Genomic DNA, 27,361 nt, shown 5'->3' on the forward strand with positions numbered 1-27,361 from the left:
AGTTTGGGTATTTTTTTTTAGCTAAACAAGGTTGCATATACTTGATCGAACTTACAGACAAAAAATCTAATCAAATATTATCATTTAAACTAATTTTTTTTCTGTATTCAATACAGTTTCAATTTTAATTTATCTGATTAAAAATAAATCGTCAGACTTTTTTCTGCATCCTTTAGAAATTGCATAACATTTTAATAAATTGAAATTTAAAATAGTATTTATTTGAAATATAAATATTTTATAACATTATAAAAGTTTTTAAAGGCACATTTTGATCAATTTCTGAATTAAAAGTAAAAATTTCCCTAAAAAAAATCAGTAACAAAGGGACTAAGCCGAAAAGAAAATGAATAAGTGAATGAAAAAAAAAATCAGTAACACTTTAATTTAATACTAATTCTAACTATTTTATTTTAGTGCTGTTTATTTGTGCATATTCTGCATGATCTTATACAACATCTTTAATCCTACCTATTACTCCCCAAGTCTGGGGAAAAAACAACATGGACATAATAAACAAAATAAGGTTGTGGTGGTGGATTTTCCAAACAAACAAACAAAAAAAAAACTCATACAAAAGATCACCTTTGGTCGACAACCAAACGTGGACACTAAGTTGAGAGTAATTAAATAGATTTATTATAGAAAAATTATTGTTTAAATGAGCATATCTGTAGGGTGGCCACAGGCCAAAAAACCAAACAAAAGAATCTACAAAGTAAATCAACTTTATTACCTGCAAATCTTAAAAGAAATATACAGGGAAATTACCTTCCTCCTTGAACATAAACAAAGTCAAAAGTAATCAAAATAAATAAGCAGGCCACCCCTACAAGCTCAAACTCTCAAAAAGTTGTTACCATACATGGATATTTGTACAAGAATAAGGGTTGTTGTTGGCCGGAGGGGTAGCGAAATCCGGGAGCTCTCCACTCCCAGCAACCATCGCACTACAAATGAGCTTTTCAAACTTTGCCAGAAGTTCCCTTTTATAGATCTCTGCGACAGCAGCCAATCAGAGCCTGGACCACATTAAAATGGGAGCTTATGGGTAGGGCCAGACAGAATCTGTCGACGTTTTTTGCTATTTCTGCTGAGAATTTTGGTAAAAATCTGCGGATTTCTGCGTAATTAATTTGGGAGTATCTTAACTATATTAATCTTAATATATAAAATAAAAATTAAATATTTTTAACTTTTATTTAATGTTTAAAATGCAAATCCAATTAGATTCACTTTATTTGGTAAACAAAGCAAGTCTCTCATATAATATATCTACTAAAAGACAGAACATATTACTGTACAAACTGCATTGTACATAAATCAGATGAACATTTTCATATCAGTCAATAATATTACTGCAATTAATTTTAAAAACTGACTAAATATATATTTACACACATTTACTGAAGTAAATAAACAGAATTAATGATGGACTAGAAATCTGCGGATTCCGTGTGGGCCTACTTATGGGATAACAAAAAACACCACAAGAAGGCAGGACAATGAAAACAACACATGCAATGTGCAACAAAAATAAATTAATTAACTTTAGTCGTAACACTATCCAATATCTTAATATAATTATTGATCTAATATCTATTGATAAGCAGCAAATTATGAGTTTATTGAGATAAATATGATTTAACTGTGAGAAATGTACCTAATAAAGTAACCAAACAAATCTTACTGAATGATCTAACATCTAACAAACATTAAACATTTTCACATGACAGTAAAGAGTGACTATTTAAACAATCAAAGGTGTAATAATGTTTGCTGTTTTATTTTATAGTTATGACTCTCACTTGGACTATTCACGAGACAATAAAAAGAACAAGTTTGCTAATACCATGGCTTTCATGGAGGAATACCTCAACAATGTGCTCATCGATGACCTGCCTTTTGCAAACGAGGAGAAAAACAAGCTAACGTATGAGGTACTGTGGCATATTATTATGCTTTAGCTCTACTGGTAGTGCTTGGGAGTACTTATGGCTGCATACTTAAGCTTTGAATAAAACCATCTGTAAGATATTTCCAAATCATCTTCACATTTTTGCTTCATTTGCATGTTTGTAGGTGGTGAGCTTGGCGAGGCATCTCATCTACTTTGGCTTCTACAGCTTTTTCGAGCTCCTGAGATTGACTCGCACTCTTCTGGGAATCATAGACTGCACTCCGAGCAACGCTTCCATCAACCCACTGTTCAACGATGATGGCAGTGGTCAGTACTGAATAATGTTTAGATGTTTACATGGCTCCAAACCGCTACTGAAATGGATGCAAAAGTTATTTTTTAAGGCAAAAAATGATGACTATCATACATTTTATAATGTTTTACAGATGAAACCTACCAAATGAAATAAAGTGTAACAATAGTTATATACCAAATACTCGAATCTAGTCACAAAAATCATTTGATGACATATTAAAAGGATCACAGTGGATGCCAAAATTGCTGTTTAAATGTCACTTTAAATCTAAATAATTAGCATAATGACTTAAACTTTTATGTATTATTAGTAATTACAGATTATGTTAAGTATGAAGTTTCATTGTTACATAAATATATCTGTTAGTAATAATAATAATAATAGTAGTAATAATAATAATAATAATAATGCCTTTTATTTAAAGGCTTACAGCACATAGCACCTTATAGTATATAACAAGCACATCAAAAATCATAGGCAGCTAAAACAAAAGCAATAGACTGGATATTAAACCAGCAAATCATTAAAAGCGATGCTGAATAAAAAAAAGTTTTATCTGAGATTTAAAATTGTAAATAGTGTTTACCTAGCGAATGTGCAAAGACAGGGAAATCCATAACTTTGATGCTGCACAAACAAAAGCCCTGCTACCAAATGATTTCATTTTAAAGTTTGGAACAGATAAGCTAAGCTGAATTATGATCAACATTTAGATTTTTGGTTTTCACATTTATTTGAGAGATTAATGCATTTAATATGTTTCCCATGCTTATAAAACCACTTTTGTAAATTTACTTTTAAAAAGTCTCGTTAATTAATACTTAATTTATACATAATAATAAAAAATTAAATGAAATTCACAATTGCTTTTCATGGATTACATTTTTAATGGGATTTTAATGCATAGTAATAGATTTTTTTAACTGGGAAAATAATTGATTGCTAAATCCAAATAAATTATAAAAAAAGAAAGATTTAAAGTTCACATTTAATGAGCAATTGTGTAATTTGTGTTCTTAAATAAAAGGCTAAAAAAGTCAATAAAATTATTTTTTAATAACTTTAATTACTTACATCTTTTTTTACATATTTGTTCTGCTGTGTGTAATAAAAAAACTTCTACATATTTCACATTTATCATTTCTACATATTGTTTTCATTTTATACTAACAAAAATAAAAAGTAATGTAAAAATAAAATGTGCAACAGAGGGAAACCCTTTATTTCTCAATTAGCTCACTATTTGTTTTAGTCTGGTATGTGTATATTCTAAACATCCTAGAATTTCAGTCTCCAAAATGGCCAGTAAATTGATTGAATCATTCATTTTTAGGTAAGAACGTCAGACGCTCCATTCATGGCATGGGACAGATGATGTCTACCATGGTGCTTAACCGAAAGCCATCTCTGTTCTCCGCTCCTGGACGATCTGGAGACAGTCAAGTCGGCAGTAAAGACAGCATCGACACACAAGACATCACTGTCATGGACACCAAACTCAAGATTCTGGAGATTTTACAGGTAGTGTGTTCAAGTTATCTTTATTTCTATTGTGCTTAATAAAATGTAGATTACAGTATATCAAAGCCACTTTACAAGAAGATAACAATTTCATTATTGTGGAACATATTTATTGTTGATAGTAGAAGAATAGTAGTAGACTGCTGCTCTTCAGTTTAATACGAATAACGATCCACTGAGGGGCAATGGAAAATTCATTCATTCATTCATTCATTCATTCATTCATTCATTTTCTTTTTGGCTTAGTCCCTTTATTAATCCGGGGTAGCCACAGCGGAATGAACCGCCAACTTATCCAGCAAGTTTTTACGCAGCGGATGCCCTTACAGCCACAACCCATCTCTGGGAAACATCCACACACACATTCAAACACACACACACACACACACACACTCATACACTACAGACAATTAAGCCTACCCAATTCACCTGTACCACATGTCTTTGGACTGTGGGGGAAACCAGAGCACCCGAAGGAAACCCACGCGAAGGCAGGGAGAACATGCAAACTCCACACAGAAACGCCAACTGAGGTTCGAACCAGCGACCTTCTTGCTGTGAGGCGACAGCATTACCTCCTGCGCCACTGCCTCGCCCAATGGAAAATTGTAAAATGTAAAAAAAAAAACGTTAAACAAATTGTTACTAACATTAATGAAATAGTGAAAATGAAAATTATCCCATAATTTATTCTTTCCAAAGCCATACACTGTGTATATGACTTTGTTCTTCCAGACAAACACAGTTGTTATGGTTTACATATTTTCTTTGCTATAAAATTGTGTTGGGTAGTGGGTCTTTTTTGAAGCTTCCAAAAGCACATAAATCCATCTAAAACTATCCCATACGCCACCAGGATGCTTCAAAAAATGGACCACTACCCAACACCATTATACAGCTTGGAGAAGTCAAGATAATGGTTTAAGGCTGAGTAAATGATAGGGTAATTTGTATTTTTGGTATCTATTCCTTTAAAGCTGGCCTATTATTTAAAAAAATACTTTTAAAATGGGTTTAAACACAGATCTGTTAATATAGCCTGCTTCTAGTTGCAAAAATAAATGAATTCGATTTTTTTATAAACACACTATAAAAACAGTCTGCAGAAGCACTTTGATTGACATTCTCCTTTTGTAAATGTCATTGGAGGGGGAAAGCCCCGCTCATTAGTGACTATTTCTTCCTCATTAGCATAGACAATCCTGAGTGAGAAGTAGCCGTCCACCATGATGCGGTGTTCACACCAGACGCGGTACACGCGAATAAATCACACTATTTATTTGTAAATAGACATGTGGACATTTTTAGTTTCTTGCTTCATTTGCGCGTCAAATTCGCTTCATTCGTGTGTCAAATTTACCTCCCAATAGATGTGGATTTGCGCCATGGGCGGGGCTTTTGTCTGCCCGGTGACTCTAGCTTTGTTGCTAAATGGCTAACATGCATTTTACTGAAATAGTAGCTGTGCTTTATGTGCTTTAGCAAGGCTGAAAAACAGCTTAGTTTTGTTAGTTTTGAGTTGCACCCAGCTCTGTTATTTCATCAACTCCTCCAGAAACTATACCTGGATGATGGAAGCTTTCAGCAGTGCTTCAGACTGAGCTAAGCCCAGTTTGATGAACTGTTGTCCGGTGTCAGCAATGATAATCACACTCCTACAAGAGCAAGCTAATGATATTCAGATTTTTTAACTCAAGTGATTCATGTGAAACATGCATAAAGGGTGTCAAACGTGCAAAACGTTTGAGGATGTCTATTTGCTATTTTGCATTGACTTAACAAGTAAATCATATACGCTTGACACCTCATCTGCATCTGGTGTGAACCCAGCATTAGAGTTTTGAATCTGCTGCCTAGCTCCGCCCTCTTTTGAAAAGAGAGCTGGGCACACAATCTCATTTAAATTTAAAGCAACAGTCACTAAAATGGCACATTTTGGATCAAAACCTAAATGGGGCAGTTTTTAAAAGGTGTACAAAATTATTTGTTTGCTATTATGAGCTGAAATGTCACATACAAACTCTAGGAACATCAGAGAGTAAATTTACACCTTGTAAAAAGGGGCATAATAGGTCCTTTTAAATATCAGAAATGTGAACCCATTTGTACTCTCATTTCTCAAATTAGTGTTTTTTTGTTTGTAGTTCATCCTCAGCGTTCGTCTAGACTATCGGCTTTCGTTCCTGCTCTCTGTCTTCAAGAAGGAGTTTGTGGATGTTTATCCTATGGAAGATGCAGATGCCACACATCATACTGAGCATGAGGGTAATAGATGTACAGATAAATATACAAAATCATACCTTGATGTAAATGCAATCACTAACCTACTAATCAAATAACATTAAGGTAACACTTTACTTTATGGTGTCCTTGTTATGCATGTTCCATGTACTAAATGAAGCATAATTACATGCTTCATGCCTTAAACCTAATTTTGATCCTTTGATCTCAAGAACATATAGTTTATAATTTTGCTCAATACTTAAATGTATAAGAATGACACTGTACAATAAAGCGTTACCATCAATTACCAATCTATGAAATAACTATATAATCAAATTACAATTTAAATGTGCTAATTCAATGTACTAATCCCTCTATTTTTCTTCTTCGTGTTTGTCTCAGAGCATCGTTCCGGTGAGATTGGCAGTGTTTTATAATTTCTTGATTCATAAAATGATGTCCTTGACGGTGAAGTGTGTATTATTTTTTGACCTGTATTATACATTAACTTGTATCAACTTACTATTATTAATAATGTTTTTTTATTTGATGATGGCAATACTGCAGAAATTACACACTTCACCTTCATTGGAACACCATTATCTAATTAATTGTACTTAATCTAATTAATCACCATATCTAATTAATTGTAGATTAATAGTGATAGTTGTTGAATGTGCATTCTGATTGCATGTTCGTGTTATTAATTCATTTGTTTTTTAAATATTATAAACAGCTTCCATCAACCTACAGCACATTGGAGAGCAGGCAGAGGCCATGTTTGGAATTGGGTATGTTAATGCATTGCATACGTACAGCATCATATGTTTCATCTAACAAATAATCTGAGTTGTGCAAGCTGACAATCTTGACTATGTCACTCGCTTTGCAAAAATAAAAGCGAAGAAAAACACTCCGCCTCAGTTCTAGTTATAGGGATATTTCACCCCAAAAATGAAGATTCTCTCATAATTTATGCTCCCTCCACGATTTTCAAACCTGTATGATATTTTTTTTTGTCTTTTGAAGACAAAAGAAAATATTATAAAGAATGTTAGAAACTGGTAGCCCTTGACTTTCACTTGTTCCTATGTTGGAAGACAATGTCTACAAGTTTTCTACTACTGTTCTTTGGAATGTCATCTTTTATGTTTAACAGAAAAAAGAAACAAACAGCTTTGAACCCCCCCCCCCCCCCCAACCCCCCGAAAAAAAAGTAACGCATAAATGTTTGGAACCACTTAATAGTGAGTAAATTATTAGAGAATTTTCATTTTTTTATGCAAACTTGTTCTTTAAGTAATGTCACAGCAGAAGAGTGTTCCCGAATATCTGCATATGAGTCGATTGGAAACGTCATATGTTTCATATAAACATTGTAGTAATCATTTAGTCTTTTCTCCCATTTTACCCAAAGATTCCCAACAAAGTCGAAGCAGAACATTTGCACATTTAAAACAATGCTTGGGTTTATATATGTAGTTTTTCAATGAATCAGTTTTTTAAAAATTGAGTAAGACAAAAATTTAAAAGGCAGCTATGTTACTTTCCAAAAATCCCTCATTCTGAATACATTGTTTTAATAAAAGAATCATCAAATCACTCAATAAAACAGGGATTTGACACCACCTCTTGGCGGTTTTACTTATTTATTAGTAATAGGTGAAAAAAACACACATGTACCGTTGAATCAGAACTATTAGCCCCCCTTTGAATTTCATTTTGTTTTTTAAATATTTCCCAAATGATGTTTAACAGAGCAAGGAAATTTTCACAGTATGTCTTATAATATATATTTTTTTATTTCAGCTAGAATAAAAGCAGTTTTTAATTTTTTAAAATCCATTTTATGGACAAAATTATTAGGCTCTTTAAGCTATATTTTTTCGATAGTCTACAGAACAAACCATCATTATACAATAACTTGCCTAATTACCCTAACCTCCCTATTTAACCTAATTAACCTAGTTAAGCCTTTAAATGTCACTTTAAGCTGTATAGAAGTGTCTTGAAAAATATCTAGTCAAATATTATTTATTGTCATCATCGCTAAGATAAAATAAATCATTTATTAGAAATGAGTTATTAAAACTATTATGATTAGAAATGTGCTGAAAAAAAACTTCTCTCCGTTAAACAGAAATTGTGGAAATAAGTAAACAGAGGGGCTAATAATTCAGGGGGGCTAATATTTCTGACTTCAACTGTATATTAATTATTGAAATAAAAAAAGTCCCAAAAAATGTGAAATATTACTATTGCGCATGATCACTCACAACATTGTATAACCTCTGCCCTTTCCTCGCTGTACAGTAAAGGAAACAGCATTCTGGAAGTGGATGATGAAGGAGGACGAATGTTTCTGCGTGTTTTGATCCACCTCATCATGCACGACTACCCTCCATTGGTTTCTGGGGCCTTGCAGTTGCTCTTCAAGCACTTCAGTCAAAGACAAGAAGTCCTTCATACTTTTAAACAGGTAAGAAAGCTGTGCCTAAATACTTCAGATCAAACATCTGTAGGTAAAGAACATTTCGAGATGTGCAAAATGGAGATTTAAAGGGATCGTTTACCTAACAAGGTAAATTCTGTCATTACTTACTTTAACGTTTTTACTTAAACTTAAACATTTTCTTTCCTCTGTTAAAGACAAAAACATATTTTGAATAATGCTGAAAACCTGTAACCATTGACTGCCGGAGAATGTTTTTTTTCAGTGGTTACAATTTTCCAGCTTTCTTCATAATATCTTCTTTAGAGTTCAACAAAAGAATAAAAACACTTTTAGAACCAATTGAGGGTTAGTAAATAGGGAGCATATTTGAATTTTTTGGGTAAAATATCCCTTTAAGGAACGCTAACATTATGGGATCTGTTTTAACAATCTAGGCGCAAAGTCTAAAACGCAGGGCGCAAAAAGCATTAAAGGCATGTCTGAGTCCACTTTTGCACCATGGTGCATTTGCAATTTACATGGCAGTGGAATATATTGCACTTATACATTCTGTTTATCTTAAAAAATACTTAAATAATATGTGCTATAGGTTCTAAAATGGCCCTCTAAGTGAAAAAACTGAGCACTTTACTAGTGTGAAAACAGTTAAACAGACCATCTGCAGCACAAGGATAAAGAATGAGCCTCCTCCAATCGGCCGTTACTTTCACTTTCACTTTTTCTCTTTCGTGGATATGGAAACAATGTTGTATGTGCAGGCATCCATTAGCTTATACATAATTAATTTTGTTTAAGCGCAAGATTTGTTTTAAAACAATTTCTAAATTCAGCTCTAATATCCAGCAAACGAATAAATGAATAATAATAACGAAGTGTGGTCAAAAAACTGAGTTATATTCAAACACACATGCTATGCCCCATATGGTCCAAAACCTGACAGGTGGACAAATCTAAGCTTGTTTTTAATAAAACAAATATAAATATGGATAAAATGGATTAAAAATGGATTTGTCTATTGTTTTTTAAATAACATGATGGAAAATGGGAAAATTAGTGTTGCGTTGGTCTGAAAATAGCAACACGTCGGGGCAAACAGGTCCTGCACCTTGTTGTGCCAGGTGTTTGATATGGCCCAACATTTGACTTAAAAAACTAATAAAACATAACTAGCTTTAAAAATCTGACATTCTTGCTCATCCTTATGCAGCAAATTACAATTCTGGTACCACGAAAATAGAAAATGCTAAAATGCAGGCCTTTTTAGATTAAAAACCATGTCTTTCATTCTGCTGTTTGTTCTTTTCAGGTCCAATTGCTTATTTCAACTCAGGATGTGGACAACTATAAACACATAAAACGAGATCTGGATCTGCTGCGCACCATGGTGGAGAAGTCTGAGCTTTGGGTCATTAAAAAGAGCAGTTCTGGGGGAGATGGAAAGAAAGACAAGAAAGACAAAAAAGAGCCTGAAGCGGTGCGTCATACACTGAGGCATGTGTATTAATGTGATTAATCATGTGAAAAGAATGTTACTTATTTTTTTTCTTTTATGCAGGTGTCACCTGAGGAGGAGGCTGATTCTAAGAAACAGACAACTGAAAAAAGCAATGAAAGCTACCAGAATGTTAAAGAGGTGATGTTTCAGCATGTGTTCTCAGACTATATAGTTATTATACTGGAGTCCAAAATGTCTAAGATGTTTAGTTACATTACTGTTTAAAAGGTTGGATCTGTAAGTATTTATTTTAAATATTTATTTTTATATTTATTTAGCAATAATGCATTCATCAAGCCTAATTAATGCATAGTTCTTTAAAAAAGGAAAATGATTGATAAATGAAAATTAATTTTCTCATCTTCCACTTGTTCCAAACCTTGTTGTGAACACAAAGAAAGATATGCTGAAGAATGCTGGACAGAAACAGCCATTGACTTCCATTGTATTTTTTGTTCCTGGTATGGATGTTTTGTTCCTGGTATGGCTGCTTTTTCTCCCAACATTATTCGGTATATCTTGTTTTTTGTTAAAGAGAAGAACTAAATTAAAAAGGTTAGAACCACTTGAGTAGGAGGAAAATGTATTTTTGGGTGAAATATTCCTTAAATAGTAAAGAAAAGTATGTTAAAAAGTAATTTTAGATGATTTCTTTTCAGATAAATGTTTATTGATCCTTTCTACCCATTATTATATACATTATTCTAATAATAATAACTGAAGTTAAATAAGAATCTCTCAGAATTTTTCTTTAAGTGTAACATTCAGTCATGAATTTATTTTAATTCAATTTAATTCCTTATTTTTCTATAAAGGACTGCAAGTAAATAACTGCAGTTGTGAATAAAAATAAAAACAAAGCTGTTAACTTTACTGTTTTGATTTTCTTTTTTTGCAAATAAGCTAACCAACATTTTAAGTCTGACTTCTGATCTTTAGATTCTAGAGCGATTGAATAAAATGTGCAGTTCAGGTGTATTTAAGAAGCAACAAAGGCTACTGAAGAACATGGGTGCGCACAAAGTTATGCTGGACCTGTTGCAGATCTCCTATGATCGGGTTTGTGGCCTTTTAAAGCATTCAAAACTCTACTAGATGTTTTGTAGCAAGTTTTTGGATTTGTCCCCCTATCAGCTCATGTTTTTTTTCTCTTTTTAGAATGACACCAAAATGCTGGAGATCATCAAGTACACACATCTGTTTCTGCAAAAGTTCTGCACAGGGAATCTGGAGAACCAGGCTCTCCTCCATAAACACCTCAACCTTTTCCTGACACCTAGGGTCAGTTCAAAGCATAGAGGATGAAATACATTAGTATAGCATACTTGGCAGATTAGTGTGAAGACCGAACAAGTGGAGTGAGAACTGAACTACAAGTGTGAACATACACTAAGATGTCCTTGTATATTTTGATTGTGTTCTCACTTCTCTTTTTGTTTTCTCTCCCAGCTCCTGGAGGCAGAAACAATGCAGCAGATTTTCAGCAATAATTTCCAGCTCTGTTCTGAGATCAGCGAGTCTGTGCTGCATCATTTCATACATTGCCTGGCCACACAAGGCCGGCACATTCAGTACCTCAACTTTCTGCACACCATCATTAAAGCCGAAGGGAAATATGTGAAGAAATGCCAAGACATGATCATGACTGAGGTTTGTAACCTTGGACTGTTGGTACAGTATGTTTTGATTTTAACCATTTGTTTGACCATCATTATGTTATTTTATTTTATTTTTATTTATTTTATTTCATTTTATTTTATTTTATTTTGAAATTACATTGTTAATAGAGAAAATATTAATATAAAGACTAAATTTTTTTTACAACAAAATAAATAATGCTAATAAATCATTTTTTGTTCCCCTCACTTCACCACAAATCATTTATATTTGACCAGATTCAGGACAGATAAAAAAGTATAAAACAATATATTGTGACATTCAGTGTAAACATCATTTATTGTAAACCTCAAACTACTTTAAATGAGTTTATTAAAATTAAAACTGAAACTAATGATGTGTGGCAAATCCACTTTACAGCTACTCCCAGTTTTCTCTCATTTACAGTAGCTCAAATACAACTGTGTACATGCATATTTTAGAACGTTAATTGCACTATGTAGTTTTTGTAAAGCTGTAAAAAGTCAAGTGAACTTTATATAGTGTAGGTTGTGTCAAAGCCACATTAATAAACAGAAAAAGTATAAAAATCCATAAAATATTTCAGATTATATTCCATATTCAGCACAACAATCAGGTCACAGAGTAGTTGTAGAATGCTAGTCTATAGTATTTTAGTTCAAAAGAGATTCAGTTTCAGTTCACTTTAATACAAGTATAAACACAGTTTAAAATGAATGTTAACAGATAAAAAACATTTTTTTGTTTTATAATCTTATGATAAATCTTTTTTATATACTTAATTTTTAATAAATTTGTAGGAACATATAACCAGTGGGAAAAAAACTAACTAACTAACTAACTAACTAACTAACTAACTAACTAACTAACTAACTAACTAACTAACTAACTAACTAACTAACTAACTAACTAACAAAAACTAAATTTATATACATATATACGTTATACGTCAATTTGCACATCACTGACGTCATCACGTTCTACCGTTTCTGTTTAACAGCCTATGATTAATAAAGGGGTATTTATAATTGCACTACACTTTATATAAGCATGTTTATTTAACTAATTTTATTGCTGTTTGAATACAGTATGTCATTATAGATGTGTAGTGTATGTGCAGTAATCTCTCATATGTAATAAACTCAGACAAGTTCAGAAACTGTTACTAAAATATCTGTGATTATGAACAAGAAAAGAATAAACGGTCCAAATAAATTGTTAAAATAAAGTAGAAGTAGATCGGTTTGACTGTACAAGGGAAATACCTTCACACTGCCTGTGCTAAACCATTTGTCGTCGGTACGCAGAGGGGTGATCTGCTCTCGGGCTGCAGGTGGGAGAGGCTGCTGTAGAGGACTGACTGGGCCGCCTGTTAGTGCTGTGAGGCGGGGGAGGGGCCGGCGGCATCACACGCAGCTCGTTGAGAAGAGTAGGGACGGTACAGTTATGGACAAATGACAGTCTAAAAAAATCTCCAATAACACACAAAAAAGTCGCTAGATTTGTCGCTAGGGGTGTCTGAAAAGTCGTTAAATCTAGTGACAAAGTCGCTAAGTTGGTAACATTGGCGGCAAGCTATCAGAAAGAAGTAGTCCACCGCTTGAGAGATGTTCAGAGAACACAGACGTGTGAACTTTGGTTCCGACCACAGTTGTTCCCAACAGTTTATTGAAAATCGCGATGACGCGGGGCCCCCTAATCACGCGGGGCCCCCCCGCGGTGCGTGCCCTGCGGGGCAGTCCGCTACGCCACTGTATATACGTACACAAATACATCCATTCCACATGAACAGTTGAAGTCAGACTTTTTGAAGTCAATTTTTTTTCTTTTTTAAATATTTCCCAAATGGTGTTTAAGAGAGCAAGGAAATTGTCTGATAATATTTTTTTCTTTTGGAGAAAGTCTTATTTGTTTTATTTCGGCTAGAATAAAAGCAGATTATTTAAACATCATTTTAGAGACAAAATATTAGCCCCTTTAAGCTATATTTTTTTTCGATAGTCTACAGAACAAACCATCGTTATACAATAACTTGCCTAATTACCCTAACCTGCTAGTTAACCTAATTGACCTAGTTAAGCCTTTAAATGTCACTTTAAGCTGTATAAAAGTGTCTTGAAAAATATCTAGTCGAATATTATTTACTGTCATCATGGTAAAGATAAAATAAGTCAGTTATTAGAGACAAATTATTAAAACGATTATGTTTAAAAATGTGTTGAAAAAATCTTCTCTCCATAAAACAGAAATTGGGAAAAAAAATAAACAAGCGGTCTAATAATTCGGGGGGAGCTAATAATTCTGACTTCAACTGTATATCTATATACATACTGTATATCTAAATACATACATTTCTAAAAAAAAAAAAAACCTTTCCAAGTTAATAAATAAATAAATCGAACAAGTTTAAAATAGAATAAAAGGTTGCCAAAGATATTCTCTCTCAATCTTATGATGAATCCTCATTCTTGAAAAGCTTGCTCCACCATACATTTGGGCAGTACTTTCGTTTTGGTTAGTACTTTCGCCTCACATCAAGAAGGGCGCTGGTTCAAGTCCCAGCTGTGTCAGTTGCAATTTCTGTGTGGAGTTTGCATGTTCTGCCCATATTCACGTGGGTTTCCTCTGGATGCTCTGGTTTCCCCCACAAGTTCAAACTCATGCGCTATAGGTGAATTGGATGAACTAAATTGGCCGTAGCATATGATTGTGTGTGTGTATGGGTGTTTCCTAGTTCTGGGTTGTGGCTGGAAGGGCATCTGCTGTATAAAACATAAGCTGGAATAGTTGGTGGTTCATTCCGCTGTGGCAACCTCAGATATATCATAGACTAAGCCGAAGAAAAATGAATGAATGAACATGTACACTTAGGGATATTATTTTTTGAATAGCTTTTTAAAATCATTTTAAACATTAATGTAGGGATGTTGGTTGTGTATGAATGGATTGATATAGAAACATGTTTTTGTTTGTTTATTTGTGTTCATGCAGAAAACTTTAATCAGTTGTAAATAAAATCAGTAACGAATAAACGTCACCACAATGATGTGTTTTTCACTATTAGCTCACTAGTGCGGGGGATGATGTGGTCGTCCTCTACACGGATGACACGTCGTTTAACACCATGGTGGAGCTGATGACCCAGTCGAGGGAAGGGGTAAAGGACGACAGCCCGCTGCGCTACCATATCTCTCTGGTGGAGCTGCTGGCTGCATGTGCTGAGGGGAAAAACGTCTACACTGAGATCAAGTGCACATCTCTGCTGCCCCTAGAGGACATGGTCAAAGTAATCACACATGAAGACTGCATAACTGAGGTAAACACACAATTAAGCAGGTTCATTTTTAAGAATCATGTTCAGCCTCACTATACTGTTTAATGTGATGGAGGAGCCAGTTAATGGATTCATTTAAATTTAAAGTTTGGACCATTCTCTGTAAACCATAGAGATGGTTGTGCGTGAAAATCCCAGTAGATCAGCAGTTTCTGAAATACTCAGACCAGCCTGTCTAGCACCAACAACCATGCCACTTTCAAAGTTGCTTAAATCACCTTTCTTCCCCATTCTGATGCTCGGTTTGACCTGCAGCACATCGTCTTGAGCATATCTACATGTCTAAATGCATTGAGTTGCAGCCATGCGATTGACTGATTAATAATTTGTGTTAACGAGCAGTTGGACAGGTGTACCTAATAAAGTGGCCGGTGAGTGTATATTGTGATGAATCAAAAAACTACAGGATTCCTCTGTATCTTGCAGGTGAAAATTGCTTATGTGAACTTTGTGAACCACTGCTATGTGGACACAGAAGTGGAGATGAAGGAGATCTACACCAGCAACCACATCTGGAAGCTTTTTGAGAACTTCACTGTAGATATGGCCAGAGTAAGTCCAGTCTACTGGAAAAATAAAGTTATATATGATGTTTTTTTTAATGTATTTTTGTAAACTTGACTTGATTTAATTGTAATTTCAGGTGTGCTCCAACCGTGAGAAACGCATGTCAGACCCTGTGCTGGAGAAGTATGTGATTCAGGTCGTTTTAGACACTGTAACTGCCTTCTTCAGCTCTCCTTTCTCTGAGAACAGCACCAGCACGGAGGTGAAGTTCTGCTTTTATTTCATTGTAAAGCATTCTATAGATTGATTAGGGCCCAAGCACTGAAAATTAAATTAAAATTAAATAATTAAATTAATTATAATTAATTAAATTTTAAAACTTTTAAACATTAAACATGCTTTTAGTAAAAAAAAAAATATTTGAAATATATCCAACGTTATTTACATTTGTTTTGGGTGAATTCCGAGAAAATCCTCTTATATTTAAAGTTTGTGGTTGTAAAGATTTTTAAGCTGCATTATTTGATTTAAAAATTAAATAAAACTTGTAATATCATTTTTAAAAATGATTTTAAAATTATTGAAAAATATTTTTTTACAATTTAACGGCTGCTTTCCATCTTTATTTATTTTGCAGTATTTTAATATGGTGCCAAATTGTCATTAGTGATTACACTAGTTTTCAGTGTCTCAGAATATTTTAGTTGTAAAGTTGTACTGCTTAATGCTTTTGTGGAAACTGTGATGCTTTAAATTAGTAGCATTTATTTTAAATGTAAATCTTAAAAAAAAAAAAAAGATTTAAAAAAGAACACTTATTTTATTTTATTTTTTTGGTGTTTAAAAAGACCTTACATAGTAGTATACTCTACAGGGTCACACTTTATTTTGATTGTCCATTCGTTGAAAATAAGTTACATTGCATCTACATGACCACTAATTCTCAATAGATTATAAGTAGACTGTTAGCTTAGGGTTGGGGTTAGTGTAAGTTGACATGTAATTGCTAAGCTTCTTATAGTCAGTTAAATGTCTGTTGAAGGAGCAGTATCAACAGATATTAATCAGACAGTCTACTAATACTCAAATGGAGCATCAAAATAAAGTGTTACCCCAAACAACATAGGAAAAGTTAGTTAGTTTTCTTATTTTCCCACTATCCTCTAAAAATAAAATAAATAAGATTTATGAATCAAAAACAAACCTATCCTCTGAGAGAACAAATAAATAAACAATTCATTGATTAATTAAAAATTAAATATAAATTAAAAATGAAAAAAAAATTATAATAATTGAGCAAGTTTACAAGAAAAGACTAAAAAAGGAAAAATGTAAAGAGAGAGAAGTTTCCAGTTATGTAATGTGCATTAAAATTGATATTGACTAAACAAGGTAAGTCTTTGATAATGTTTAAAGCAGGGTTCCAGGTTTTTTAAAATATTTGAAAGGTCCTGCAGGTAAACATCTCAACGTCTCAAGTTTTATCAAGCTAAACATCTCTCAGATCCACATCTCATGTGATGGAGGAAATATTTGTTTCTATTTGATAAGAATGGCTTGTTTAGCTAAAAGAGTAGAAAAAGCAACAACCTGGCGAGATGCAACAAGTCAACAAGTCAGTCTCTCTGAAATGCCAAAAAGGGCTGTCAGGGGTTAGGGTCCAGATTTATTTAATATGTTCATTTAGTGTATCAAAAACAGTGGACCAGAAATTTGTCAATTTAGGGCAACTCCTGAACATATGGATATGGTTAGCAGCATTTTCTGCCACCTTTGATAAGTTGCATCATTGATGAATTTAAGTAAGTGTTTAAAAAAAAAACAACCCCAATCTTTTCAAAGGTTGAGTTAGCTTTAAATAAATTCTGTGTCTTTACTAGAAGAATAATAAAATAAATATGATTGCTGTTTGATATTTACAGTACCATGTCTCATATTTCACATAAATGTTTTTTAATTGATTATTTGATCAGTTCTCATTTAATTCTCCTAATTTTCTCCTCATTATTCTTTTGTCTCGTTCAGGCTCATCACACCACTGTAAAGCAGCTGCTGCAGTCCACCATGCGTCTGTTAGACTGTCCATGGCTACAGCCACAGCAAAAAGTCCAAGTGGAGTCCTGCATCCGAACACTAGCAGTGACAAGTAGGTCATCCTAATAGATAAAGTGGAAAAATGAGGATTAATGTGTCTTTATCAGTTTTTATGGACATAAAAGATTTCTGCTGCATGACCAAATTTATTATTTTTTTTTCTGACTGTCCACAAAGCCAAGAGTCGCTCTATTCCTCTGCCAGTGGAGTTGGAGGCTCATGTCAACATGATGTTGAGTCACAGTAATTCCCTCACATTGTCCCGATCCAGTCACTCCAACAAAAGCATGTCACGCTTAACACGGCCTGCCGCTCCCACCAACCCCTGGGACTATAAGAACATCATTGAAAAACTACAGGTATTTAAGAGTGTGTGGTATAAATAGAAGCATTATACATATTTAAACTCATTTAAATTTTGGAGTCAAGTGACTTCTCAAAAAATGATTTATTTCCTTAATAAATAATGTTACTGACTAGCCATTTTATTAGGTACACCTTGCTAGTATGGGGTTAGACCCAGCTTTACAAACAGAACTGCTTTAATTCTTCATGGCAAACATTCCTCAGAGATTTAACGGGATAGTTCGCCCAAAAATTACAATTTTCAACATCTAATCTCACTTAAGTAAGTGGATCAAAACCTGAATTGATTTTTGTCTTCAGAACCAGATATTCTGATGATAGTTTCTTTTTTTGTTTTTTGAAAATAATAACCATGTTAGTAAAATTATTAATAAAATTGTCACTTTTTCCACTTACATTTCAAGTGCCTTGATTATGATTTTTTTCTAAGGAATGTCGGTAAACAACAGTCATTGACGTCCATAGTATATAATTCAATTCAGCTTTATTTGTATAGCGCTTTTACAACGTAGATTGTGTCAAAGCAGCTTCACATTAATGTTCATAGTAACTGGAACAGTGTAGTTCAGTTTTTAGTGTTTAAGTTCAGTTCAGTTTAGCTCAGTTCAGTGTGATTTAAAATCATTACTGAGAGTTCAAACGCTGAAGAGCAAATTCATCGATGCGTAGCTCTACCAATTCTGAACCATGCGAGCCAGTGGCGACAGCGGAGAGGGAAAAAAAAACTTCACCTGATAGGAGTGAAGAAAAAAAATCTTGAGAGAACCAGACTCAGTTGGGCACGACCATTTTAATTTCTCCGCTGGACAAAAGTCTTGTGCAGAGTAGGAACCAAACATTCAGTAACACTTTAGGTTTAATCCACAGTATTAAAATATAACCATTAACTAACACTCCTAGCTTAATAAACAACTAATGATCTGTGTATTAATAGTTAGTAAGGTAGAAGTTGAATTTAGGTTTTGGGTAGGATTAGGGATGCAGAATAAGATCATACTTAATAACTACTAATGAACAGTTAAAAACTTGTTCATTGTCAGGTAATAAGCCAGTAGTAAATAGCATGAATTCTAACCTAAAGTGTTATCATAGTCAGAGGCTGTTTTCACCCAAACATTCTACAGTTTGCCATCATCTGTGTTGAACAGAAGAAAGAAACTCATACGTGGAGATGAGTAAATGATGACAGGATTTTCATTTTTATGTGAACTATCCCTTTAAGTGTTTACGTTAATGAGCAACAGGTGTACCTAATCAAATTAATTCAGAATGTATTTAAAATAAGCCATAGGGCATGTTAAAATGGTAACACTTCAGAATAATGGTCTGTTAATTTATGTATTATCTAACATTAATGTTAATAATCTTGTACAGCATTTATAGCTCAACATTTACTAATGCTTTATTAGTATCCAAAGTTGGGCCTGTTAACATTAGTTAATGCACCGTGAGTTAACACGAACTAACAATGAACTAATGTTTTTTAACACTAACGTTAACAAAGATTAAAAAATAACATCATAAATATTACTAATTGGTTGTTCATGTTTGTAAATGCATAACTAGTATTATTAATGGACTGTTGTTTTAAAAATGGTTATATGTGTAGTATTGCAGTGTATGAGAGTTTGTGTAACTGCTCTTAGGATATCATTAACACACTGGAGGAGCGTGTGATGCCTTTGGTGAATGCGGAGCTGTCTGTGCTGGTGGATGTGCTGCATCAGCCTGAGCTGCTGTTTCTGGAAGGCACCGATGCTCGCTCACGCTGTGAATCAGGAGGATTTATTTCTAAGCGAGTCGCTTTTGTGTCACTTTTGACTTTTCTCATTTTGCTTTCGGCACACATGTCTTAGTCAAAAAAAAGCAAAGCGATCATGTGTGACTTCATGTTTTTCTCCTTTTGCTCTGAGCAGATTGATCCAGCACACAAAGGCCCTCATGAACTCCGATGAGAAGCTCTGCATCAAAGTCCTCAGAACTCTGCAGGAAATGCTCATTCGCGAGTTGGATTTCGATGAAAAGGTGAGGTTGAATCACAATAGTAAGTGGTAAAAGGCATTATAAATATTAAGCGTTTTGAAATTTGTTATGCAAGATTAATTTCATGGATGCACTGGGACACATCCTCAGTGATGTATTCTGGGATCATTGGGTGTTGCGGCAATCTAAATAATAATTGTTTTGAAATTTGTAAAGTACAGCATTTTAAAATTTCCTAAACTAATTTTAGTTTAACTTAATATTCAGAAAGTATATTCTAAATATTGAATATAATGATACATATATTAGAATATAAGTTACTGTATAGTCAAAGATGAGACATCCATTTTAGTGTCTACTTCAAACTTACAAAAGGGATTTTATATAGAAACCTTTATATAAACATTTCAAGTGTCTACTTAAGTAACTGTTTTGTTTACCTTTAGTTGTATTCATTTAACCTTAACTTTTGTCAAAATAAATTGGTGAAAGATTGGTGATATAAAGTTTCATCATCGTTCAATGTTAAAGATATATTTATGTATAGTAACAATAAAATAACTCTGTAAATTAGGTTATATGTGAATATGTCATACTAAATTATATTTTATTTTGTAGTTATTTTTCATTCTATTAAATAAACATCTTGGGTTCATATGAGTGAAATTCATTTAAGGATTTATTTTAAACTGATATTTTAGGGCAGCATTGTGGAACTTGTTTTTTCTTGTTCTTAATATGCCTGAAAGGAAATTTTTTGTATATATATTTTTGTTATACTGAAAGATAATTAAGTGATTGTCTTTTGTAAATTAATGTGAATAAAAAAATTATAAGCTAGTAAACAAGCAAGTGAATAAGTAAATAAAAGACACATTGTTAAAAAAAACTAATGTTTGTTGTACAATTTCCGAAGTTTAACAAAAAATATTTTAACATAGGCTCATTCTGAAAATGTAGCCCTAAATACATTTCTGGAGTTTGTGAATTATGTAGCTAGAAGTATATTTGGCTACATTTCGTTTTTAAAAAGGAATGCTACGGAGTGTTATGATGCTGATTTTTTTCACACCTACCAGCTTACCACCGTATGCACGGCTTTCACATTGTTACCAGTTTGATCAGTTAGCTCACCATGTACGTCGGCGGACTTGAGACACAGAGAGGAGCTGACAACGATGACATGGATCGAGTCTGGTGAAGAATGGTTCCAGAAAGCAGGTTAGACAAAAGCAGAAGCTAAAAAAATAAATAAATAAACAAGTAAATAACAGGGTAAGAATGTGGTAAAATCCGAAAACGTGGTAAAAATCAGACGAGGGATTTTCTTTTGCTCGATTGCTTTTGAAAACTGTTGGTTGGGTTTAGGGAAGTTTGTGGGCACTAGTAAAGCGGTGCTTTTGAAAACACTATTGGTTGGGTTTAGGAAAGGAGGAGCATAGGTCAGTCGATCGATCGATCAGTCAGTCGACAGTCAGTCGGCAACAACTTTTGGTTGATTTAAGCAAGCTCAAATGGCACTCGTGAGAGAAATTTGAAATCTAAAAAAAGCGCACACAGCCACCTCTGGCGGAAAAAAAAAACTGCAAAAAAAACAGAGCTCCTGTGACGTATTTGGCACTCTCCAGAAATGCATATAGGGGTATGTAATCAGAATGAGCCTGGGTTGAAATATTTATGTTCAAACAGAAAGCCTTACCTATTAAATCACTTCTGTCTTTTTGCAGGGCTTTGCCTTAAGAAAGGTGTTGCTCCAGAACTACCTCTACAATAACAAAAAGAACATAAAAGCAGAGCTTGTTGAACACGCAGGAGGTAATTTTCAATATTTTTAAAGTTAGGCTTGTGATCAGTGCAATCAAATGTAAATCACAGCTCTCTTCCAGATAAGTTTGGTGCTGTGACCAAATTTATTCAAATGACAAATACCAAAAAAGAAACAAAAAACAAAGATAGCCGTTCTGGCATATGACACACATTTTCAAAGCAGAATATAATAACTCTACCATAGTTTTTCAAATAAACAAGAATATTGGCTTGGCATGTTTCATAAATATCTGTTAACATATTATGCTATTTTATGCTTTAGAAGAGTCAAAAACTTACACACAGCACCTTTAAATGAATAACAGGAAGAAAAAACTAAAGCCTTTGTTGGTGATCTTCTTTGGTATTTGTGATCAGTACAGAAATCAGATTAATGCTAAATTGATACTGCAGAATTATTAAGAAACAGTTCACAAGCAAGACTCCTGACTTATGTTTGTGAAGGTGCAGAGGGCGAGAGAGACTGGCTAACAGTGGCAGCATTACAGTGTCGCCTGGACAAAGAAGGCGGCACCAAACTCTTCACAGACCTCATCACCAGCACCAAGAATGAGAAGATCTTCCAGGAGAGCATTCAGCTCGCTATCTGTCTGCTAGAAGGGGGAAACACAGAGATCCAGGTGGAGGAGCAGCTTCTGTGCTAATAGAGCTAGGAGGAGGATCAGTACATTATGCATTATTATGATTATATTATTCATCTTTATAACAGAACTCCTTCTACAAACTCATGATGGGAGACAACAAGTCTGAGAAGTTTTTTAAAGTGCTGAATGACCGCATGAAGAACGCACAGCTTGACATCAAATCCACCGTCTCTGTCAATGTGGGGGAAATGAGCAACAAAGCCAAAGATGACAAAGATCTGGAGACTGGTAATGCAACCCCACACTTGCTTCCTTTTTAAGAGACACTCCACTTTTTTTGAAAAAAGACTCAATTTGCAGGTTGAGTTTAACCATTTTTAAATCCCTTTAAGCTGATCTCCGGGTCTGGCAGGGATACTTTTAGCTTAGCTTAGCATAGATCATTGAATCAGATTAGACCTTTAGCATCCCATTCAAAAATGTCCAAAGGGTTCAATAATTTCCTATTTAAAGTTTGACACTTCTATAGTTAAATCGTGTACTAAAAACAATAATGAACAGTTTTTATTTTCTAGACTGATACATGTAGGAACTATACTCTCATTCTAGCGTAATAATAATTTTCCTTCAGGTGGCGTATCGTCGTTTGGCCAGCCTGAGCCTCAACCTGAACAACAGGAAGTGGAAACAGAAATGGGGCCATCTGTCACCATCATGAAACCCATCCTGCGCTTTCTACAGCTGCTCTGTGAGAACCACAATCAGGACCTTCAGGTCTGAACAACCCCACACGAACAATCACTTTAGATCATGGGGATTAGCTTGATTTAAAAAGAGTATCTGGATATCAAACCTTTGGCCAAAAGTAATCTGCATCTTTAGTGTCACAGTTAAGTTACCTAGGAAAAGTCTTTTTTTTTTAAATGGTCTTTATTGAACATTGAACGTTGAGTATTGTTATAAGAATTCTATTTTCATCTTTGCTTTAGAACTTTCTTCGCATTCAGAACAACAAAACAAACTATAACCTGGTGTCAGAGACTCTGCAGTTTCTGGACATCATGTGCGGCAGCACAACTGGAGGACTGGGTCTGCTGGGCCTTTACATCAATGAGAACAATGTGGAGCTGATCACACAGACCCTGGAGACCCTTACAGAGTACTGTCAGGGGCCATGCCAAGAGAACCAGGTCAGATCATCGATTATGAATACTGGTATTATTTCATCTAAAAAATATTTTAAGCCACAGATGCTTCATAAGGTGGGAGACTGTATGTAATACAACTTTTGTGATTTTGGACTTTTTGACTTTCCATACATTTTTTTTTTCAGTCTAAAAGACAGAAATGATTAATGTACAGGGTGGGCCATTTATATGGATGCACCTTAATAAAATGGGAATGGTTGGAGATATTAACGTCCTGTTTGTGGCACATTAGTAATTGTGAGAGGGTAAACTTTTTAACATGGGTGGTGACCATGGTGGCCATCTTGGATCCAACTTTTGTTTTTTTCAATAGGAAGAGGGTCATTTGACACATCAAAGGCTTCCAGTATCCATAGTTTCAGGTGCTGCACATCTTGTATCTTCACACCATAGAAAACAAAGATAGTGGGGCCATTCTTCATCAATGGAAACCTCAAGGCCACTGGATATTTGAAATTGCTACATGATGACGTGTTTCCCTATTCATGCACTGAAGCTGGCACGTTCCCTGAGATTTTTTTAGCAAGATGGTGCACCACGACATTATGGATGTCAGGTCCGAGCATTCCTAGATGAACAGTTTCCTGAAAAGTGGATTGGTCATCGTGGGCCTGTTGAATGGCCCCCAAGGTCTACCGATCTGACCCCCTTAGACTATTATTTTGGGGTCATCTGAAGGCAATTGTCTATGGTGTGAGGATATAAGATGAAACTACGGATACTGGAAGCCTGTGCTAGCATTTCTCCTGCGGTGTTGCTATCAGTGTGTGAAGAGTCGGAGAAGAGGGTTGCATTAACAATCCAATACAATGGGCAGCACATTGAACACATTGTGGTTACAAGTGGTTAGAAACTTGTTAATAACGAATAAAGTTACGTTAAACCAAGCACACCATTGGTTTTCTTGTAAAATTCCCAATAAGTTTGATGTATCAAATGACTCTCTTCATATTGCACAACCAAAAATTGGATTCCAAGATGGCCAACTGTAAAATGGCCACCATGGTCACCACCCATCTTGAAAAGTTTGCCCTCTCACATATACTAATAATAGATGTTAATATCACCCACCCTGTATTTATTTTCTAAGTATTAAGTTCTCCATTGCACACTTTATTAGTCTGTGTCTGAAGACTTTTACAATTCAAATATAATAAAGATTTTAAAAAGATTTTTTCTCCTTCATTGAGCCATAAATCTCCACTTCAGCAGCACATACTGTACATTCACATTACAACTTACAACTGTACAGTTTTATTCATATGTGTTTTGAAGGTTTTTACAAAGGGATGTGTTCATCTATGACTGATTATATCTGATTTAAAATACTTTTCTTTCTCATCATTTGCAGTATTTTCTATTGTGGGTTGATAAAACGATTCTTAATATGTCAACAAGTGCAACAAGAATTTTACTGCGGAGCTGACTTTATCCAACGTTTATATTTTCCTCATAGGAAAATAGTGGATAATAAAAGATGCTTAAAAACAAAATTTTCATTGTTTAGATTGCTACCTCCCACTGTTATTAGTAAGGTGAATAATTAATTTGTGCAAGTTATTCCACTGAAATGTTTTTTGTTAGTTTCAGTCCTTCTGTTAATATCAACATGAGGGCTTCCATAGCAACTGCATATTATTACCATCACTTACCATTTATATTTTAGTTAATGATGCACAAAAGAAAGTCCCATCTCCTACTCAATATTTACTTTCAGTTGGAAGTACATCAACAAAATAAAATAAAAGTCTCTGCAACTTCTGATTCATGCAGAATTTAAAGAAATGTTGCCTCATTTGCATTTATAAAGGTAATATTTTATAAAACATGTAATAAAAAAAATGTTTTTAATCCTTAATGTAATCAGTCAACATGGGAGGTATGGTTATTATGTTTTTAAACTCTTTTCACATGTGGTGTCGTGCTTTAAACTCACAAAAAACGGTAATTATTTAACAAAACTGCTTTATTTGTCTTTTTACAGACATGCATTGTCTCCCATGAGTGCAACGGCATTGACATCATCACAGCTTTAATTCTAAATGACATCAGTCCTTTATGTCGATATCGCATGGAACTGGTGCTTCAGCTCAAGGTGAGGATAAAGTCAAAGCTTTATTTTAATAATGGATAATGACTCATTGTAACAAATATATAAAATATTATCAGGACAATGCCTCTAAGCTTCTGCTGGCTCTGATGGAGAGCCGTCATGACAGTGAGAATGCAGAGAGGATCCTGTTTAATCTTCGACCCAGAGAACTGGTCAGTTTGACTGCGTCATATTTAATCTGCCTGTAAAGTATAATGGTAGTAATTTAACAGTTCTGTGCTGTATGTCTTTAGGTGGAGCTGATTAAAAAGGCTTATCTGCAAGAGGGTGAGTGTAAGGAGGGAGAAGTGTCACCACGAGAAGTTGGGCATAACATCTACATCCTGGCACTACAGGTAAATCACTACATCAGATTGGCATGTTTGATGCCACTGCTGATTTTTTTGATTGAGTGATATGCAGAGCCAATGGACTATACTGTATGCACAGCTAGTGTTTTTCAGCCAATGATGAACTTCTGGTAAAAGCTTTATGTGAATATTTTCATTTTTATAAGGTTTCTTTTACAGTATCGATGTTGTAATGTAATTCAGATATAATCATTTAAATAAGGTTAAGCATCCGTTTGGTTGTTAAAGCGTGAAAAGAGATGAAAGAGCGTTTAAACGCAGGGACCGTCATTAGCAGCATGCTAGCGCAGAAATTCTATTGAAAATACTGAGGTAAAACTTAAACTTAATTCCATATTTTAAAGACATGGCACAGAAAAATAATTTAAAACAGTGCTTCTTGTTTGATCTGAAACCCACTTTAAAAATGATCTCAGCCAGGCAGCGGAGATCACTGTTTTTCAAAGAAATCAGGTCTTAAACGCAGTGATTTTGAATGGGATGACAAATAACCAGAAGCTCTGGGACTGCCTGACTAAAGTTAAAAGTATGTGAGCATATACCAAATATTAGGGGTTTTTTATGGTAACCAAACAATTAATAGGTTAGAACAATAAAAAATGTATTATTAATTTATTTCATTTATAATAGTATGTTCTCATTTTTTTATGTTCAAAACTTGTTAATGAAAATAGTATATTTGTATATGTACAAATCATATCTATATCTATCTATATCTATATCTATATATATATATATATATATATATATATATATATATATATACACACTATCGTGCAAATTTAATTAATATAATTTAATTTAATTTAATTTTTTTTTCTTCAGGTGTGTTTTTATTTGCTCACCAATGCATTTTTTAATCAAAAATACATTAAAAGTGATAAACAAAAATATTAATTAAGTGTTATTTCAATTTAATTTCAAATAACATAAAATACAGTAAAACAGCTGAATTTTTATTTTCTGTCTGGAGATTTTTAAATATTGCATTTATATCTTTGATTTCAAACTAAACTAAACTAAATTTTCACCATCAGTATTGCACAATCCTTAAGAAATCATTCATATGCTTCATATTCTTATGTAAATAAACATCTACAAAATATAATTCATAATTAATTTTGATTTCAACATTTATTGCAAAACTGTTTGAAATCAAATGCTGACATTTTATTAATTAATAATTATTAAATGCTGTTTTAGTGCCTTTTAAAGTGCAAGCACCCTAAAGTTTTAACATTGCTCTTTATTTTTTTTGCAGCTTGCCCGACACAACAAAGTGCTACTCACACTGCTTAAACCAGTAAAGAAGATAAAAGAGGAAGAAGAGGAAAGCATCTCCTCTATGGTAACTTGCGACTTTGACATTTATGAAGCAGATTTTTAATATGGGTGTCATGGTGGCACAGTGGGTAGCACGATCACCTCACAGCAAGAAGGTCGCTGG

The 27,361-nt window shown here is 33.9% G+C and overlaps 1 protein-coding gene across 2 annotated transcripts in view; it reads left to right on the forward strand.

Moving 5' to 3' along the window:
* Positions 1 to 27,361, forward strand: part of itpr3 (inositol 1,4,5-trisphosphate receptor, type 3) — a 96,811-nt gene that overhangs the window by 52,538 nt on the left and 16,912 nt on the right. For both annotated transcript variants that reach the window (NM_001313811.1, XM_087263979.1), the window contains 27 exon segments: positions 1,796 to 1,940; positions 2,083 to 2,227; positions 3,550 to 3,737; positions 5,882 to 6,002; positions 6,697 to 6,751; positions 8,274 to 8,439; positions 9,722 to 9,889; positions 9,971 to 10,048; positions 10,850 to 10,969; positions 11,069 to 11,191; positions 11,360 to 11,560; positions 14,613 to 14,864; positions 15,309 to 15,434; positions 15,526 to 15,651; positions 17,415 to 17,535; positions 17,661 to 17,842; positions 19,496 to 19,644; positions 19,766 to 19,874; positions 21,560 to 21,647; positions 22,104 to 22,279; positions 22,369 to 22,531; positions 22,875 to 23,017; positions 23,233 to 23,433; positions 25,436 to 25,546; positions 25,621 to 25,716; positions 25,798 to 25,899; positions 27,176 to 27,262. In NM_001313811.1, the coding sequence (NP_001300740.1) occupies positions 1,796 to 1,940; positions 2,083 to 2,227; positions 3,550 to 3,737; positions 5,882 to 6,002; positions 6,697 to 6,751; positions 8,274 to 8,439; positions 9,722 to 9,889; positions 9,971 to 10,048; positions 10,850 to 10,969; positions 11,069 to 11,191; positions 11,360 to 11,560; positions 14,613 to 14,864; positions 15,309 to 15,434; positions 15,526 to 15,651; positions 17,415 to 17,535; positions 17,661 to 17,842; positions 19,496 to 19,644; positions 19,766 to 19,874; positions 21,560 to 21,647; positions 22,104 to 22,279; positions 22,369 to 22,531; positions 22,875 to 23,017; positions 23,233 to 23,433; positions 25,436 to 25,546; positions 25,621 to 25,716; positions 25,798 to 25,899; positions 27,176 to 27,262 (3,742 nt within the window).

Source organism: Danio rerio, chromosome 8 (genome assembly GCF_052040795.2).
Source record: "Danio rerio strain M-AB ecotype USA chromosome 8, GRCz13ab, whole genome shotgun sequence".
NCBI classification, from domain to species: Eukaryota; Metazoa; Chordata; class Actinopteri; order Cypriniformes; family Danionidae; genus Danio; species Danio rerio.